Genomic DNA, 16,772 nt, shown 5'->3' with positions numbered 1-16,772 from the left:
ATTTTTCATCAAGGTGCTCTGGTTCCCCAGCACCTGACGCAGACCTTGTTTGGCCGGGCGACGTCTGAGCCGGCATGTCGTGCTTATCAATGTCTCTCATGGTATGAGGTAGGCTATATAGCTCTAAGGGTCTTGCCTAAGGACCCACACTGCATAGCTCAATTGCACTGTTGTAACTGTTGTATATATATATATATATATATACAATATATATATATATATATACAACAGTTACAACACTATCCCTCAGATATATATATATATATATATATATATATATATATATATATATATATATATATATATATATATATATATATAATTTTATTTATTTATTATATTACAGCCATCTGTAAAGATGGCTGAAAAGAAAGCTACGCTTTTCAGATTATTTAAAACATTAAGACCCATATACTTCCACTTCACAAAAACTCTTCTACGTAAATACTAATTAAATGCGTGTACATTTTTTATGTTATTTAGTTTTTCTTGTTTAGGACGACATCTGCTCTAACACCAAATACAGTAGCTAAAAAATGTTTGAAAAATGTTTGAGCTTTTTCGCACGTGTCTGTAGAACATCCTACCAAACATTTTTGCACGTGTAAGCTTAAGTCCACTGACCCCGCCTGAACCTGCTCTGCAAGATACAGGTATAATTATTGCCTGCAGTGTGTTTTCGATCAGAAAACAGTGAACACCAAAACGTTTATAACTGTCTTAATCAGCAGAATCCAAGTGCTAACATTTTGATCAACAAAATGATAATCTGGTCATTTTATTTGCCTCAATTTGCACCAAATCCACGTATTTGTTTAAAGTTACAGTTCAGGTAACGTTGGCCTACACTTATAGTGTAACGTCACACTTAGCTGAATTCACTAGTACAATTTTAAGTTTGTTTTAAAACTGATTGAGAAATTCTGTGGACACTTGGGTGGTATTACGTCTCCTTCTGGCCTAATTTATAGGTCAAAGGAAGATTTATATCACAATGTGCAGCAATTGGAGATTACACGTTTTTTTTTACTCTTAAGTAATGTAACTGCGTCTCGTGATTGGCTGTTAAAGTCGTGATGAACAACACCACGAGCCAGTCAGTGTTCGCTCCGTTTATTTCCCTGATAACGCGCGTTGCTGATTGGCTGACGGTGGCAAACGGAGGCGGGACTACGTTAAGTAACTTGTTGTCCAGAGTTCACAGCGAGGCACCCGTTAAAGTTACTATCCCAACAGATTGCGGTTTAGTCAGTGTAGCTGCGGGACTCTGAGCTGTCTCCTCGCTTTCATTTTAATACCCTACAAGCTTAAGTTGCCACCCTGAAACATTTAATTTATTATTATTTTTATTTAATTCCAGTTTAAAGGAGAAAAAACATGACTACAGAAATCCCCGAGATTTTCAGGGCTCTCCTTGACCACCCGTTCACTCTCCCTAACTTTGACGACAATGGTAAGTCAAGTTGCACATTTGAGCAATGATTTATCTCAGGTAAAACGTTGCTCAGTTTGTTTCTGCTTGGAATGCGGGTCACATCTGAGGGATAGTGAGAAATTGCAAACATTTCTGGGTCACCGCGTGTTTGTCGTGTAATTTTGTGTCAGCTGGGCTGCAGGAATCTGAGCCCCCTGGCTCCAGACAGGAGTCCGAGGGTTTGAAGTTTCAGCACAGAGGGGGGGATTTTGTTCACAAGAACAATCCAAGGTGTGGCACATCCTTTTATTACGGAGATCGAGTGGCTTTTACTTGTAAATCGGACATGGCCACTATACTTTGCGAATGTGCAATTCTCGTGGAGGAGGGTGTTTCAGTGCATGGGATTCATTTAATCACTATTAAGTTACATTTGCCTCCATTTAATGCTGTCAGTTTGGTGGCCAAAATTGATTTGCTGTGATAAATACAATTTTTTAGACTTACTTAATGTAGGTACATTCACGTCTGTATGAAAGCACAGGACCACGCCCCCTTCTGAAAAGAAAGGAGAGGGATAAACTGGTAAGAGGTTTACTTTGGATGAGCGGACATCAGTGATATCTGTTTTAAGTCTCTTTGAAGTGTCGTGTGATTGTGGAGCCCGATACATTTCTGCTGAGTCAATGTGTGGAAAAGGGAGTGGAAGCCTTGAAAGTTTATGATTAAATTATATTACCATTCTGTTTTCTTTCTGCTTGAAACCTCACAATAATGTTATACATGTTAGTAATACACGTTGATTTTAAATTGCAGTATCTTGCCTGAAGGATAACAATGAAGTTGACTCTTCATTGATCCCCGATGAAGATCAATGAAGAGTCAACTTCACTGAAGCAGTGGTGGGGCATAACTGTACCAGTGTTTGGTTTCCATGGTAGCCAACTATTTTTTACTAGCTGACTAATGTTGGTAGTCTCACTACTATTGATGCCAACAATTAATGAACTTTCAATTAATTGTTGTTTAGTTGTTTATTAGATTAAAATCAGCTGCATTTAAAAATTAAATAATGTCAGCTTACACCTTCTTTTACAGCTGTTGTTTGGCTGCCATCCAGATGAAGGCACCGCTGGTCATCATTAAGCAGAGCCAGTTGATACAGAAACAAAGATGGCAGGGCTATACCAGAATGGGAAAGAGAAGTGGTCCAAACACTTTATGAGGCTCTGGTTTGAAATATAATAACTCGACATACTCCTTAAGTTTCAGGGTGTTTTTTTTTTTCTAATCTAGCATATTATGAAAAATGTTACCCTTTAAGTTATCCAAAGATGGCTGAGCCTCTTTTTGTAAGAGAAAACTCAGTTGTTGTTTTTTTGTTTGTTTTTTAAACTGGCGGCTTAAGATCAATCAACTTTAGATTAATTCATTAATCAATAAACTTGCATCCCTACTTGCTACTTTGGATACTATTTCTGGTTTCAGTTCAGGAATTCACCAAACCAAGTAAATGTTGAGCAGCAGACTGATCGATTTGTCAACTGGACAGATGGAGGTTAGCTTTCAGCCTCTTCTGATGGTTGATGACGAGCGCTAGTGCCATGGTTGAGCTATACCTCACGTTTGTAATTTTAAACGACTTATTGGATTAACAAACTTATTCGCGTCTGATTTTTATGCAAATTAAAATCACGTCTGCTTCATGGAAACACCGCACTTGTGAAATTAGTTTTTTCAACATTAAAATATCGAAAAAGCTTTGCACACATTCGTAATGGAAACGCAGTAACTGTGGGCAATGTTGTAATTGAATTGTACGACTTGGAGCCGTCATAGCAGTGTTCACTAATGTTACAGTCGCAAGTTTTTCTTATTTTTTGCAGCTCCACTTTGTGTTTTGCTTAAAGCTGTAAATAACCTCTCCTGTTACCAGTTGTACGTTTTTCCTAACCAGAAAAAAAAGTGCACACCCCATTCTGTGCGTGCTCACGCAGTCAGCTTGTTTCACATCAGTTGCTTAAGCAGCTTCTCCTCCCTGGCAGGACACTCATTATCTTCTATAAGTCAAGAATTTAATAATTTCTCTAAAACTTTCTAAAATAACCTCAGTCGTAGCAGGAATAGTTAAATGTAAACCTCCTTGAGCAAGGGTGGCCACTGTCTGCTATTCTAGAACAGGATATAACACAATAATGTTGTCTCAGATAGAAGTGGGTGTTCTCTGTTTGCAGCTGTTCCTTGATTCCATTTGTCTAATTAGGTCTTATTTGCCATAATCAAAGGCTGAAGACATTTTTCCAGTCAACAATTAGTCCAGACTGACACTGTGACGATAAATAGTGTGGGAGAAGAAACACACTCACGCAAAAAATGTTTTTAGCAGATTTCCCAAAATGGTTCATGGGAAAGGCCACACAATATATCCTGTATGACTTATGTTTATTTCTTACTTTAGTACAAAAAAAATAAGCAAGAGAAAATGTAGGAGATGTAAAAAAAAAAAAAAAAAAGGCAAACAACCTTCTATAGGCTTAATTTTATGTCCCATCTTAGCCACCAGTTTGTTCTTTCTTTCACTGTATCCCATGATGCCTTTTTGTAAGGAGCTTAGCCGTAACAAATCAATGCTAAATTCCACTTTTGAAGCCGTTGTTGTGTCGTAGGATGCCTCAAGCTGACCACAATAGTGAAACTAAATTGGAAATTCTAGCGAGAAAGACAAAAATTACCAGGAAGTGAGAAGTAATGTTCTGAATTGCGATGAAGAAGTCGCCTCAAAATTCAAAGTCTCATGATCAAGACTGGCACCACTGGAACTGCTTTTAGATAAGCATCAGGACATGAAGCATATCTCAATCACTTGAGATATGTGATTGAGACATGCTTCATGCACTATAGGTTATGACATATAGTGCATGACCTTGAGCAAACTCATGACTTCAACAGTTTGTTAGCACAAACAGTACCTAAAAGAAGTCATACGTGTTTCCTTTTTACATAAAGAATAGCTGGGGCCTCTTCTACTACCGCCATAAAAATCTTTTATAGCTCTAGGGTTGCGTGCTTGTTGTAGTTACTCACAATGCTGGCCAAATATATACAAACCGTACAGCATGTACAAACTGTACAAACCATACAGTTTGTACATACTGTCTGCTACAGACAAATAACTCCTGCCTGCTACAGTGTTGTGAAAAAGTATCAACTGCTTTACAGATTTCTTCTTTTTTTTTCTGTTGATGTTTTTTAGACCATCAAACACTTTTATTTTGGACAAAGACGCTAAATAAATTTTTTTAAACCATCATTTTATTTAAGGGAAAAGTCCTAGTGAACAATCTGATGCTATGTGAAAAAGTAAATGCACCCTATGCCAAAAAACTGGTTGTTTCACCTCTGGCGGCAACAACTGCCATTAAGTGTTTGATGTCAGAGAGATAGTGGCCTTTTTTTAATCTGAGCCAAGAGAGATCTGCAAAGCTTTAGTTTTTGGTTTTTCGTCAACCTTCATGAGTCATCAAGACATTTTAGGGTGAGTTTCATTGGCCCCGGAACAGTGGTGAATCTGATATTTGCTTTAATCATCAATGCCTAAAACCCTTTTCCATACCGATGGATCTAATCTTTCCTTCATTTCATTTTTTAATTTCGGAGCAGGGTGTGTTGTTTTTTTGAGGTATTTTTGCGTACCTCATGTTGTCAGACAAGTTCTGTTTGACAACAGGATATGCAGTTTGCAGTGGTTTCCTTGGCAAGATATGCAACCGCATGGGTACAAGTGTTTGAATGTACATTATGTACATTATGATCACAATCCCTCTTTTACCCATGACTAACCTGGTCATGCTAATTCTGTCTTGCTATGTCTTCTGGACAAGACGTACAGATTCTTTGCCCTTGGTGTGTCTGCTCAGCTAGGCTGCAGGAGAAATTGACACCTGAAGGTGTCAGACAGGCATGCATAATTACGAGTTCTCCACCGCGGCCGCCCTTTTTGGACACCCTTGTATGTGAGAGACACAGATACAGAGCCGCAGGACTGGATGGAGCCAGCAGATATGTAAGCGCGGCAAGCAGCACGTGTGTCCCCACGTGAGCGGCGCTGCAACACAAAAGCAGAGGCTCGTCAATATGAATTTGTTTACATCTCGTCAGTGTTTCTAGTTTACACTTTTGCTGTCAGTTTGGGAATTGGGTTAATTTGAGCAACTTAAGCAACTGACATATCATACAGGCCATTCCTAAGCAAAAGTTACACTAAAACTTATAAGTTGGTGCGTTTGACAGAAATAAGTCACAAAGCTGGTTAAATGGGTATAATTACTGGTGTTTTGACTAAAAATGAATACGTTCTTTACAGATCTTTTTAGGTTTTTTTCACAACTCCGTGAAACATGTAACACGGTTAACCAATAAGAGTGCGGCTACTACCCCAGAGCTCCGCCTACTATTGCAATGCAATTAATAATAATGAGTTGTGGTCCAGTACGCCAATCGAAGCGATGCAGAGCAGACATGTTAATAAGAAGGCGTGGTTTCCCCCGTACACCAAAACCTTGAATACCATTTTTTTTCAGAGGAAGTGGGTTTAGAGAAGCGAACTTATTGCGATTCTTTGTTCGGGCAACTTTTCAGTGTGTTTTCGGGGTAATAAGCCGTCTTATGTCTCGGCTGAATAAATAATATCCCAGACGCTCAACTCAGGGTTTAGTGGAAAACAGCGGTGACTGCTTCTTTCGCCGTGAACAACAACAACAACAAGGGAAGAGGGAAACATGTCGGTGGAGCCCATTCACATAAAGCTGGAAACAGCCGGAGAGCCTCCAAGCTCGTTCCCGGTGGTTCTGAAGAAAATAATGGAAATGCCTCCACCGAATATACTGGATGGGGACGACGGTAAGAGGAAAACATTGGTGGAGCAGAGAGAGTGTGGACCTGTAAAAAATTACTTCTCAACCCATTAAAAACGGAGGGAACAGCGCGAGAACGCCGTTTACTACAACGGGTTTTCCAATACGAGTGACTTAGAAAGATATAACGGCAATAGCATAGTCTATATATGGATGGCCCCTTTAAACAGTGGCCTCTCTGCTCCTTTGACAGAGCTCACAGTCTAGATGTTTCTAGACACGCCCCGTGTTTTGAATATAGCTTCGGTGATGCTGACGTTTTATTTGGCGTCTACATTAAATATTCAATTTAGCTTCTAGATTTGTATCTACTTCATTTGGTGCAAGTGTAGCTTCCCTCGAAATCTTGTCGCTCCCATCTTGTTAAATGCCACCTGCTGAGCGATTGAGGACAGAGAGGACACACTGTTCAGGCAAAACATTGGAGATTAGCAAAAATATTGCGTTATTGTAGGTTTTCTTATTGTAGGTTTTCTACAATAACACAGCTATGCATAAACCATACTGCTGGTTTATGCATGGTGGATGAAGAACTAGGACGCCCTGTACTGGCTGGTAGCGGGTATTTGGGTTCAGGCGGGAGGGGCTTGCGTGGGTAGGGTGACGATGCTATCCGGATGCACGATGATACTGTAAGCTAATAAAATGTAAAAGTCCCAGTAAAGCTTTGGACTATGTTATCCGTCCTATTTTCCAAATAGTTTGCCACTCACTGCACTCAGATATTATTTTTAGAGTAGGTCACTACCCAGGGTGCCATGACCTAGGGGGCTCCACTAGCACTTTGGATGTCCTGAAGTGAACAACTTTTATTGACTATTTGATATAGGCCAATAACAACTTTTGCTGGACGATAAATTGTCCCAGAAGTTATTGCAGTGAACAAAAATCTTGTTATTTTGAGACTATTTTCAACAAAAATAATAATTTCTAACAAATTTTTGACACTGGGAACTGGAAGACAGAACAACAGATAAAAGAAATTATGAAATGTCTGTAAACAAAATTGTCCTTCAACAAAAAGGGCTGATTGAGACCAAAGCACCAGTCTGAAGACTTTTATTATTCAGTTTTTGGTACAAAAACTGAATAATAAGTTTTTGTACCAAATTTCTATGTGTCTAAGTCAGACACATAGAAATTATTGAGCTTGTTCTAATTTATCACGGAACTAATTGATTTAATTGACAGGCCTAAACTGATAAGTTGTTTTTAATGGCTTCAGACCAAGAAGGTGGACACACCTGTCAGGTTTTAACATTCCTCTACTGATTGGTTCAAACATCAAAAAGTCAGCCAAGGGCACTTCCCATAGCTCCTCCCACTCCACTTAATGGAAAAAAACAAAAAAAAACAATTGTTTTTTGTATTTTTCAATTTACAAAACCCAAATTTTTATTATTAGCGCCACAAATTTGAGTTGTTACAAATTTAACAAAAATAGTTAACCTGAGTGCTTTTCTATCTGAACACCCTGTAGGTGATCAAACTTCTTGTTTTGCCTTGGAGGCAAACGTGAAGTGGCCCGTTTGTTTCACTGAAGGAGAGACATGTTAACTCCTGTTGCAGGTTTAAACGTATGTTAAAAGTGGGCAGTGCTTCTGTCCGTGACTCAGCATCGTCTCCTCTTGTCAAAGCCACAACCCCGCGGTTCACTTTCCCCTGGCTGTTTCTCACATTTCTGATCTGCTCAGGAATTGTTTTCATGTCGGAAAAAACTTCCTATGTTTTCTTTCCTTCTTTATTTATTTTTTTAAGACACGTTTTTCATGAAGAAGTGCAACCGTAACCTGCTGCCACCTCTTTCAGACACGGATAAGGAGAAGTTGGGTCTGGAAGGCAGTGCCGACCTGGCCGGAGGAGGAAGCGACATGGGGCCTTCGGCTGCGCTGACCCCTGCTATCTGGGATAAAACTATTCCCTACGACGGTGAGAGCTTCCACCTGGAGTACATGGACCTGGAAGAATTCCTCATGGAGAATGGCATCCCGACATCACCTGACAATGCCGCTTTAAAGGGAGTCCCAGAAGTAAGCGTGGCCGGAACTGAGAAAGTAAAGAGCAAGCCCATGACCCTGCTGCCCATAACGGAGCTGGACAGGTGCGAGGAGGAAGTGGTGATTATCACAAAGAGTGATTCGGATATTACCTGCGACGTCAGTACAGGTGAGTGGGAAACCTGTGTAGAAAGCAGGGAATGGCATTTTTCGGTAAACCGAGGTGGTGTTTACCCAGTTTGGTTGTTCAAATTATGATTCAGAAATTCTAAAAATAAAATGTATTGGGCAAATTCACAATTTGATTATTTTCAGACAAGTTTCGATCAGCAACATATCTCAGTATTTTCTCATCAGAGAAGTGGTCTCACCTGTAAAAATGCAACGTTTCTGTGTAAATATAGCTGAAGTATTTTTGTACTTTTCTACTTGCTGAAACTAATCATTTCTATTTAATATCCTGATATTAACCAACTTTTTTTCCCCTAACTGCATCTTTTTAATATTGTTTATTTACATAAAAATTGCTCCACTATATAATAATTGTGCAATTCAGAAATGATATAAAAAAATCTTATGCACATCATCAGTCTATGTCAAGTACTTCACCATTTATGAGTTGATTTTGTGTTTCCTCCCATTTTGTATTTTAAGGGGAACTTGGTAACAACTTGGCTTTTTCTGACATTTTTTGGTTTCTGTTTTTTTGTGTACACATCAGATATGATAAAATTAAAATCTTTAATATTTAGGTGGTCTGGTGGTTATAGATGGCTAAGAAACATGATATGCTGTGACCTGAGTGTGACACTTCTTTGAAACAAACCAGGAGTGAAAATGGTTTTGGCTGCATAGTGAAGAGGGTAGAGTTTACTGCAGTACTATCTACAGACAGCACACATGGAAGCCAGTGTAGCACACAATGGGAACAGTAACATGGAAGGATTAAAATTATATATATATATATATATATATATGTATAAAAAAAATCTGTCAGTTTAGGTTATTTTTATTTTATCCCTGCAGCTGTCTGATATCTGTTTTCATCTTGCTCGTCTGCTTAGAGGTGACCACCTCGCAGGAAAGGGCGACTCCGGAGCCCATTGACCCAGACGAAATCGAAGTGAAGGTCAACTACGAGCCGGACCCCACAGACCTGGTCCTGTCGAGCGTTCCTGGAGGTGAACTGTTCGACCCACGCAAACACAAGTTCAGTGAGGAGGAGCTCAAGCCGCAGCCCATGATCAAAAAGGCCAAGAAGGTGTTTGTCCCTGAAGAACAGAAGGTAAGATGTGGCCGAGAGGACGACATAAATATGCATGTCGGTGCTTGTGATTTTTACAAATAGTTTTTTGCATTGTATTATTTAAAGGAGAAGAAGTGTCTGGTGGGTTTGACTGGAACGCAGCAGATTGTAGTGGATTCAGATTTCTCTTGAATATTTGTAAAAACAGAACTCTGTATTGATTTCTCTAGTCTTCTTAGAAAGCAGACGGTGTAATAATTAATGTTCTTCTATTAAACAGTCACCCCACTGTAGCTAACTTAGAAACTTTATTGCTATATTTTGCAACTTTTCCGACAAAGAAAAATTGGTGTTGAGCAAAATTTGAATCTTCAATGTTGTCAATCATTTAACCATTTTTGTCACTGAGGATTGGATTAAATAGCTGTCACTTATTACTCTGTAGTCACGCTTTCCTTATTATAATAAAAACTACAAACTGAACTCTGATTTGAACAGCTTTTATTGTGAAACATATTTGAAAGATTTGGTTTTTGTGTAAATTTCTTAGCTTAATGTCTTTTATAGTGGATAATTAGAAACTATACTAAAAACATGGTTTTTAGTGATAAAACTACCTCTTAGAAAAAGATGTGAAAGGGAAAAAAAAGATGAGTGTGGCTTTGATTTTCTGAGATGTGAAGGAGGAATATTATTTTCTCCAACAAATTTCAACAGCTCACTGAGTTAAATTTTGGCCTCTGTGTTAAAATGATTAATTAAGAGAAAGCTGTTGTTATTGCTGAAGTGCTTTTGAATGAATAGACTGCAGCAGTGCTTCTTGCAACTCACAGTGACTCAGCGGTTTCCTGAAATTGACATTTCCGGTCTCGGTCTCCAGGCTCGCCCCAGAACACAGAGCTCTGCTTGTAAACAAAAAGGAGACTGGCTGTCTGCCATCTTGCTTTAAGGCAGAATCAGATTCAAACGGATGTATTCCGATAACGCCCCTGGACTCGGGGTCTAATCCGCTCTCTGCCATCTCTTACTCCCAGGACGAGAAGTACTGGCAGAGGAGGAAGAAGAACAACATGGCCGCCAAACGTTCGCGAGATGCCCGCAGACTGAAGGAGAACCAGATCACTGTCCGAGCGGCGTTCCTGGAGCGCGAGAACACGGCGCTGCGGCAGGAGGTGGCCGAGCTGCGGAAGGAGTGCGGCCGATACAAGAACGTCGTGGGTCGCTACGAATCCAAATACGGACCAATGTAAGGGGTCAGGAGGAGACGTGTTTGAACGTGTCAGTGGGACACATTCACAGTTGATGGCGCAGTGTCCCACCTCAGTCCCACAGAGTCCCGATTGTTAGTAGCAGGTAGCAAATCATCCGTTCTGCTAAAAAAAAAAAAAAGACATTTTCTTCACGATTTTTATTGGGTTAAACATGAAGGATGTCTGTGACAGTAGAGTGGAGAGGGTGACCTGGATGCATTTCTGATTTGTAGTTAACTGGTGCAAACCCAGCCTGACCTGATGAACTGTCCTGTTTTAGAGCTACAGTTAGCAAGCAGCCGACTGCAGGCCAGCCTCGCAGATATCCTGAACGTCATCTTGGTGTGCTTGAAGTGCTCTGCTTTTGTTGAATTATCAAAATAAGTCGGGGTGCACTAATTGATCGACCGGCCTGTCGATTCTTACATGCCAAGCTGATTTTATCTACAGATGTTAAATGAAAATCAGTTGCTGTCTCCTTTTGCTTTGCTGTGAAAGAGAACTAAAAAGATGTAGAAATGAGAAAAATAAAAAAATTAAAGGAGCTTATTTTTTTTCTGTTTACTTCGTAGTTTGAACAACAATGCTCTCAACATTTTAATTTGAGAGCACTGCTGAATTTCTGGCAAAGCAAATTTGTATTGTTTCATATTTTTCCATAAAATAAGATTGGAATATTGAATATGTGTTATTACCTTATAGCACCTGACTGTGCCGTTATAGAAAGGGAAAAAAATAAATAAATTGGGTTTCAACCAAAGTTGGTGATTGGCCAGAAATCTATCAATCAGTGCACCCCACAAACAAGACTTTTTTTTTTTTTTTTAAATTATGGCACAGTGAGTGAAAACTGATGATTGGACTATGTCTTCCACCTTGAAATTGGACAGTAAAATGAAGTGACAGCTCAGTGGTACATGTGTGAAATAAGCTTTCTTATGTTGGTCTGGCAAAAGGAGAGCTGATGAAACACACCGAGGTTCTCTGAGTGAGGCGGTAAATTAAAATCCAATTCTCCTGTTAGATTCACTGTTGATGGACAAAGAAAAGTATTCTTTCTGCTTCAGTTGTGGCACCTGCTGCTGCTTTCCCGCTCATTCATCCCTGTTCTCTTCTCTTTCAAGTGCGCCGCCAGATGACGAGTAGACATCAGTTGATTTATTCATTTATTTTCTCTGATGAATAAATAAATCAAACCGTTGGCGGGGGTACGCAAGAACCGATCTGATGACGTCAAGGCGGAGTGGAAGAGCTTGTGAAGGCAGGATGTGACATTGCCATAGAGATGTAAAATATTAAGATATCATCTGTTGTTTTTTTTTTGTTTGTTTTTTTTAATCCTTTGTATTACCACCTTTCTGAATGAGGTGAATGTAGGTGGATATTCAAGTGCTTCTTCAGCACGCCTTATTTGTTTGGTGCACTTTCTGTTTTGTACACCTGTAGCCTGAAAGAGATCATATCCATGAGTTGTTTTAGAAGAACTCCCGAGTTTTTAAGTCTTGTCCGGTGATGTTTAGGCAGTCCATGCCGTGGTTTTAGATTAGATCAGGTCATTTGGTTTGCAGTTTTATTTTTCATACTTCTCTCATACCAGATTGCTCTGAAGAGCTGGGCCTGTCTTTGCCCACTAGAATGTCTGACTGTGACACTTCCAGTAACTTGAGCTTCTTCAGGGGATTTCAGTGACATGGCAAAAAAAAAAAAAGACAAGAAAAACCAGAACCTAGCTGTGCTCACTTCTTTTTATGTTTTCATTATCACTCCAGAGGCGAACTGCTTTCTAACTTTGCTTTGATGTCTGTCGCCTGTCCGTCTAGCACTTTCTCACCAGACTGGACTCCTGCTTTCATCCCTACAGGATGTCTGCTGCTTCAACTCGTCCATTTTAGTCAGCCTCAGATGTTGTGTTGGCTCTGTAAGCGTAGCTGGCAGGTTTAATCCTCCCGCAGTCTCCGCTCGACTTAGCTTAGGAAGAGTGCAGCAGATGTCACGGTCGGACAGTGGGGAAGCGAAGGGGGGTGTTCCATCAGTTCCCAAAACCACGAGGAAAACAAACAAAAGAGAATCAGATAAAAGTGCATGTGGGGACAGTGTAACTGCAAACCCGCCGGGACCGTAAAAAGCTCACATGAGATCCATTCAATGCCTCTTAGGACTGGGGGAAGGCTCAGAAAAAATATGAAGCCCTTTTAGGGAAATAAAACCATATGTATGTATCATATTGCAGATATTTTAATGTTCATATTTACAGTTGTTTCATACAAGTTAGAGCAAAATACCTCTAACACACGGCAACATAAGATCATACATCAAGCTAACTATTTCCAAATGTATTTTTACTGCAGCATGTAAGCTAAAAGCGTCCGTTCTGTATCACTGGTGTTCTCTGATACATTCTGTGATGGGGCCTCTTTTCCACAGATAAAGAATCTCTTAATCTAAAGGCTCTTCTTTGTCTAAAGCCATTTCAATGCAGCTTGCAGTCTCCCAGTTTACAGTCCCAGTTCTGACCTACCCTCAGGTTATCTAACTTTCCAGCTCTGACAATAAAAGGGAAAGGAGCTTTTCTTATTTAGCTCTTGTGCTTCCATTCTTTACTGGTTTGATCAGATAAGTTCAATACTATGTCCTTTTAATTTGAAGAGGGGTTTGAAATGTGAGGAATATAATAACTTAAAAAAATGTAACAGCATTTGTACGTTTATGACGTACAAGTCATTACTGGGGGAATATTCTAGATTTATTCAACTAAAGGTTTCATTATTTTCAGTCATGTAATGAAGTATATTTTACAAATCAGGTTTTTGTGGGTAAAAAAATAAGTGTTTGGCTTTTTTTTTTTTTTTTTTGATTGCCTTGTGCTGTAATGGAGGCCGAATCTGCCTTTTCTTTATAACAGGTCAAATTCTTAACTTGCTGGTTACTTCTTTTCTTTCTTCTTTTTTAAACATATGGCATTTCGAGTGACGCCATCTTGTATATATTGTATGAAAAATTAAAGCCTTGTTGACACAGGTTTGGAGTTTTTTTTGTTTTTCTTTCTCCCATTCTAACTAACAGATGAAAAAAAATCTTCAGAATGATTTTGCGCTGAAGTAAAGAAAACAAAATCTACACCGCCCTCTACAGGTTGGAGCACCTCTTTGTGAAAATCTGTAAAAAGTTTGTTTGGGGAGATTTTTTGCTATTTTTTTTAAACCATGTGAAAATGATTTTATTTTAAAATCAAACCTTTTATTTGAGATACAAAAATATTTATATACATTCTGAAAACTTTCTACTTTCAACTCCCATTTTAGACATTACGTTTTATTATTTAAAAGTAGTGTGTAGATTCAGTTAAATTATTTTTTATTCACTCATATAATAACCAGCTTTAAAATTAGGTACATTTTATTTATGAAGGAAAAAATCCTATGTCAAATGGCTCAACTCCAGAAGATGGTTTGTGTTCCAGAGTATTCTAGTTTTACTCATATTATTCATATGAATTCATCTGACCTGAAATGTTTAAAACTGGAATTGTAACACAAGGAAGGTAAAGCTTCTAAGATTACTTCTAGAGAAGTAGCACTGATTTTCCAGCATGAAATAATGTTACTATATTAACAGACTAATTTTTTTTACCATATCTTTAGCAGGATTGCCAATAAATTATTACAATCTTTGTACAATCTCACCAATGTAATTTAAAGCCACTACTATTAATATGTCTTTATTAGGGATGTGCCAATGTGACAATTTGAGTAGATAGGTATCCAATTTTATTTTTGCTGATAACCAATATTCAGATATACATCTTTCCCATCCATCCATTTTCTAACACCCTTGTCCCTAGTGGGGTCAGGAGGGGTGCTGGTGCCCATCTTCAGCTAACGTTCTGGGTGAGAGGTGGGGTACACCCTGGACAGGTCTTTCCCTGTAATATATACAGGTCTGTATATATTAATCCTGTGGTTTTGAAATAACTCATGTTTCTGTCAAGATTTTAAACATATAGCATGTTGAAGAAAGTATTCAACAGTCTGAAAATCAGTCCTTCTTTGGGACTTCTACAAGCACAAAGACTCGAGCAAAAATAAATAAAATGCAGAGAAATATAAAAGAAAAGCTTTATTTAGGAAAAACAATGTTTCTTTTTGTGGATGCTTTAGAAAAACTGCCAAACTAAAAGCCCAGACTTCGGTTTCTTCACCTCTTCTTGAAGCCGTACTTCTTCCTTTCATAAAACAGATCTGTTTTAGAGCTGCCCAAGTTCACAATCTTAGGACATCCATCTCTCTGCACACAGAATCAAAAAAATTTTAAAAAAAGTTTAGGAAGTGTTTGGAGAAGCACACAGTAGACAGAAATCACAGCAGATGAGACTCACGTCTTTCTCCTGGATGGTGCACTCTTTGCAGTAGTAAGCGTCAGACACACCAGGCCCTCCGCAGATCACGCAGCGGCCCTGGTAGGAGCCGTAGTTACACTCGTCACAAATACGCACCAGCGTGCACGGCCTCACGTAAGAGTCACAGATCACACACTTTCCATCACCTGGAAGAAAAGAGGGAGCCAGGTGAAGAACTGAGGGCCAGGGAAGGGACAGAAAGGGGAACTTTTAACTGTAGTTTAAACTTCATGTTGTTCCTAGACGTTTCTTGTGTCAGAATGGCAATTTTTCTCAAAATTCTCACTCCAGTTAGGCCCAAAAGTAAAACGTAAGGTATGAATTTGACATTCATGGTCATTTTAAGGAAGATATTTCTACAGTGGTCGTGGCAAGACTGCTTTTGAGTAAAAGACATCAAATAAATACTATGAAATTAAGGAGAATGCAAAAAGAATGGTTATTAAAAGGTAAATGCTTTGTATTGGATCAAATATATTCCAATATGAAAGTTTAATTGGTTTGTTGTAATTCTGCTCTAATTACAAACAAAATGTCTCCATGTGTTTCAACCACCTGTGCTGGCAGGTCAAATTTTTGTCAGTTTTTAAATTGTAGTTGGAGAACACACAAAATTAGTTTTTTTTTAATATACATGTCATTCTATAACTACATTATATTATTTTTTAAAAGATATATATAGTTTACAAAGCTACAATGTTGAACAGTGAATGAGTTTTTTGGCCTTTGTTTTATTAGGTAAATATAACTAACTCAACACACTTCATCTGAATCTGGTCTTATGTTTCCCCTCCAACAAAATGATTCTGCTAAACAGTAACTTACAGGTGACTCCATATTTAATCTGTACATTTAACTAAGAAACCAAAGTAGTGCTGCAATAAAACCAGCTACAGTAGATGTTCGCTACAATTCCTGAAACAGGGTTGTTGGTGTGTTAGCTAAATGTAGATGACAACACTTACATTTCTCGCAAAGTCTCCCGATAGCTGCGGAATTGAAACAAAGAGGTTAGTCAGTCAAACTATAAAATGTATTAAAACTCACATTTCATAATTGGATTATTTTTGCTCGATAAACAAACCATAATAAAAGTAACTGATAGTGTGTAAGGGGCGCAAACATGCACGAAGAAACGTAAAGGCTAACATCACAGCTAACATTTTCATTGAAATCCATGCTCCAACAATTAGCTTAGCAGCTAATGCTATCTAGTGTAAGAGTGTAATAGAGATAGACCTCTGGTGATGTAGAACTGCTTGGTATGTTATTTATAAACGAACTAAGTCAGACCTACCGACACCGGCTTGTTTTCGACAAAAAATCAAATCTGGATGATGCTTGGCCATTTTAGGCTAACTTACACCGAGTGGTGCTAGTGTGTTTCAACTACAACCTTTCACCCGAGTCCTGAGTTTCTGTTAACACATTACCGCCACCTCGCGGCTCCAATAAGGAAATACAACTTTGGAAATCATTGCTAGAAATTAAATCAGTGTATCAGTATTTGTCCAAATAATAACATGACACAAGAAGTTAAATAGTCACGTAAATGG

At 38.7% G+C, this 16,772-nt stretch overlaps 2 protein-coding genes across 4 annotated transcripts; one reads left to right on the top strand and one right to left on the bottom strand.

Moving 5' to 3' along the window:
- Positions 1-1,221: 1,221 nt before the first annotated feature.
- Positions 1,222-13,838, top strand: tefa (TEF transcription factor, PAR bZIP family member a). 3 transcript variants are annotated; one of them, XM_015007407.2, is made up of 5 exons: positions 1,223-1,453; positions 8,137-8,493; positions 9,389-9,609; positions 10,605-10,816; positions 11,945-13,838. In XM_015007407.2, the coding sequence occupies exons 1-5, from the start codon at positions 1,378-1,380 to the stop codon at positions 11,964-11,966; spliced, it is 888 nt and encodes a 295-aa protein (XP_014862893.1). In that variant the 5' UTR covers positions 1,223-1,377; the 3' UTR covers positions 11,967-13,838. The 3 variants fall into 3 exon arrangements, with proteins under 3 accessions (XP_087872490.1, XP_014862893.1, XP_014862892.1); XM_015007406.2 differs by lacking the exon at positions 1,223-1,453 and adding an exon at positions 5,959-6,313; XM_088016364.1 differs by lacking the exon at positions 11,945-13,838 and having other exon boundaries at positions 1,222-1,453; positions 10,605-11,329.
- Positions 13,839-14,921: 1,083 nt separating this feature from the next.
- phf5a (PHD finger protein 5A) lies at positions 14,922-16,651 on the bottom strand. Its single transcript, XM_015007400.2, has 4 exons — positions 16,514-16,651; positions 16,182-16,205; positions 15,196-15,362; positions 14,922-15,104 (listed from the first exon to the last, which is right to left on the bottom strand). Exons 1-4 carry the CDS (start codon positions 16,563-16,565, stop codon positions 15,015-15,017), a joined length of 333 nt encoding a protein of 110 aa, XP_014862886.1. The 5' UTR covers positions 16,566-16,651; the 3' UTR covers positions 14,922-15,014.
- Positions 16,652-16,772: the final 121 nt, after the last annotated feature.

Source organism: Poecilia mexicana, unplaced genomic scaffold, assembly GCF_051168715.1.
Source record: "Poecilia mexicana isolate PSO_F unplaced genomic scaffold, ASM5116871v1 scaffold_19, whole genome shotgun sequence".
In the NCBI taxonomy this organism is placed as follows: domain Eukaryota; kingdom Metazoa; phylum Chordata; class Actinopteri; order Cyprinodontiformes; family Poeciliidae; genus Poecilia; species Poecilia mexicana.
The sequence above is the reverse complement of the archived record's forward strand: the minus strand, read 5'-3'. Positions and strand labels throughout refer to the sequence as shown.

What these genes read in the sequence shown, in the direction of transcription:
- tefa (XM_015007406.2), top strand. Translation starts at nt 6,193, where the DNA reads ATGTCGGTGGAGCCCATTCACATAAAGCTGGAAACAGCCGGAGAGCCT. An exon ending in TACCTGCGACGTCAGTACAG is followed by an intron (nt 8,494 to 9,388) that starts GTGAGTGGGAAA and finishes TCGTCTGCTTAG; the next exon opens with AGGTGACCACCTCGCAGGAA. An exon ending in TTGTCCCTGAAGAACAGAAG is followed by an intron (nt 9,610 to 10,604) that starts GTAAGATGTGGC and finishes TCTTACTCCCAG; the next exon opens with GACGAGAAGTACTGGCAGAG.
- phf5a (XM_015007400.2), bottom strand. Translation starts at nt 16,565, where the DNA reads ATGGCCAAGCATCATCCAGATTTGATTTTTTGTCGAAAACAAGCCGGT. An exon ending in TCGAAAACAAGCCGGTGTCG is followed by an intron (nt 16,206 to 16,513) that starts GTAGGTCTGACT and finishes TCAATTCCGCAG; the next exon opens with CTATCGGGAGACTTTGCGAG. An exon ending in CGGGAGACTTTGCGAGAAAT is followed by an intron (nt 15,363 to 16,181) that starts GTAAGTGTTGTC and finishes CTTTTCTTCCAG; the next exon opens with GTGATGGAAAGTGTGTGATC.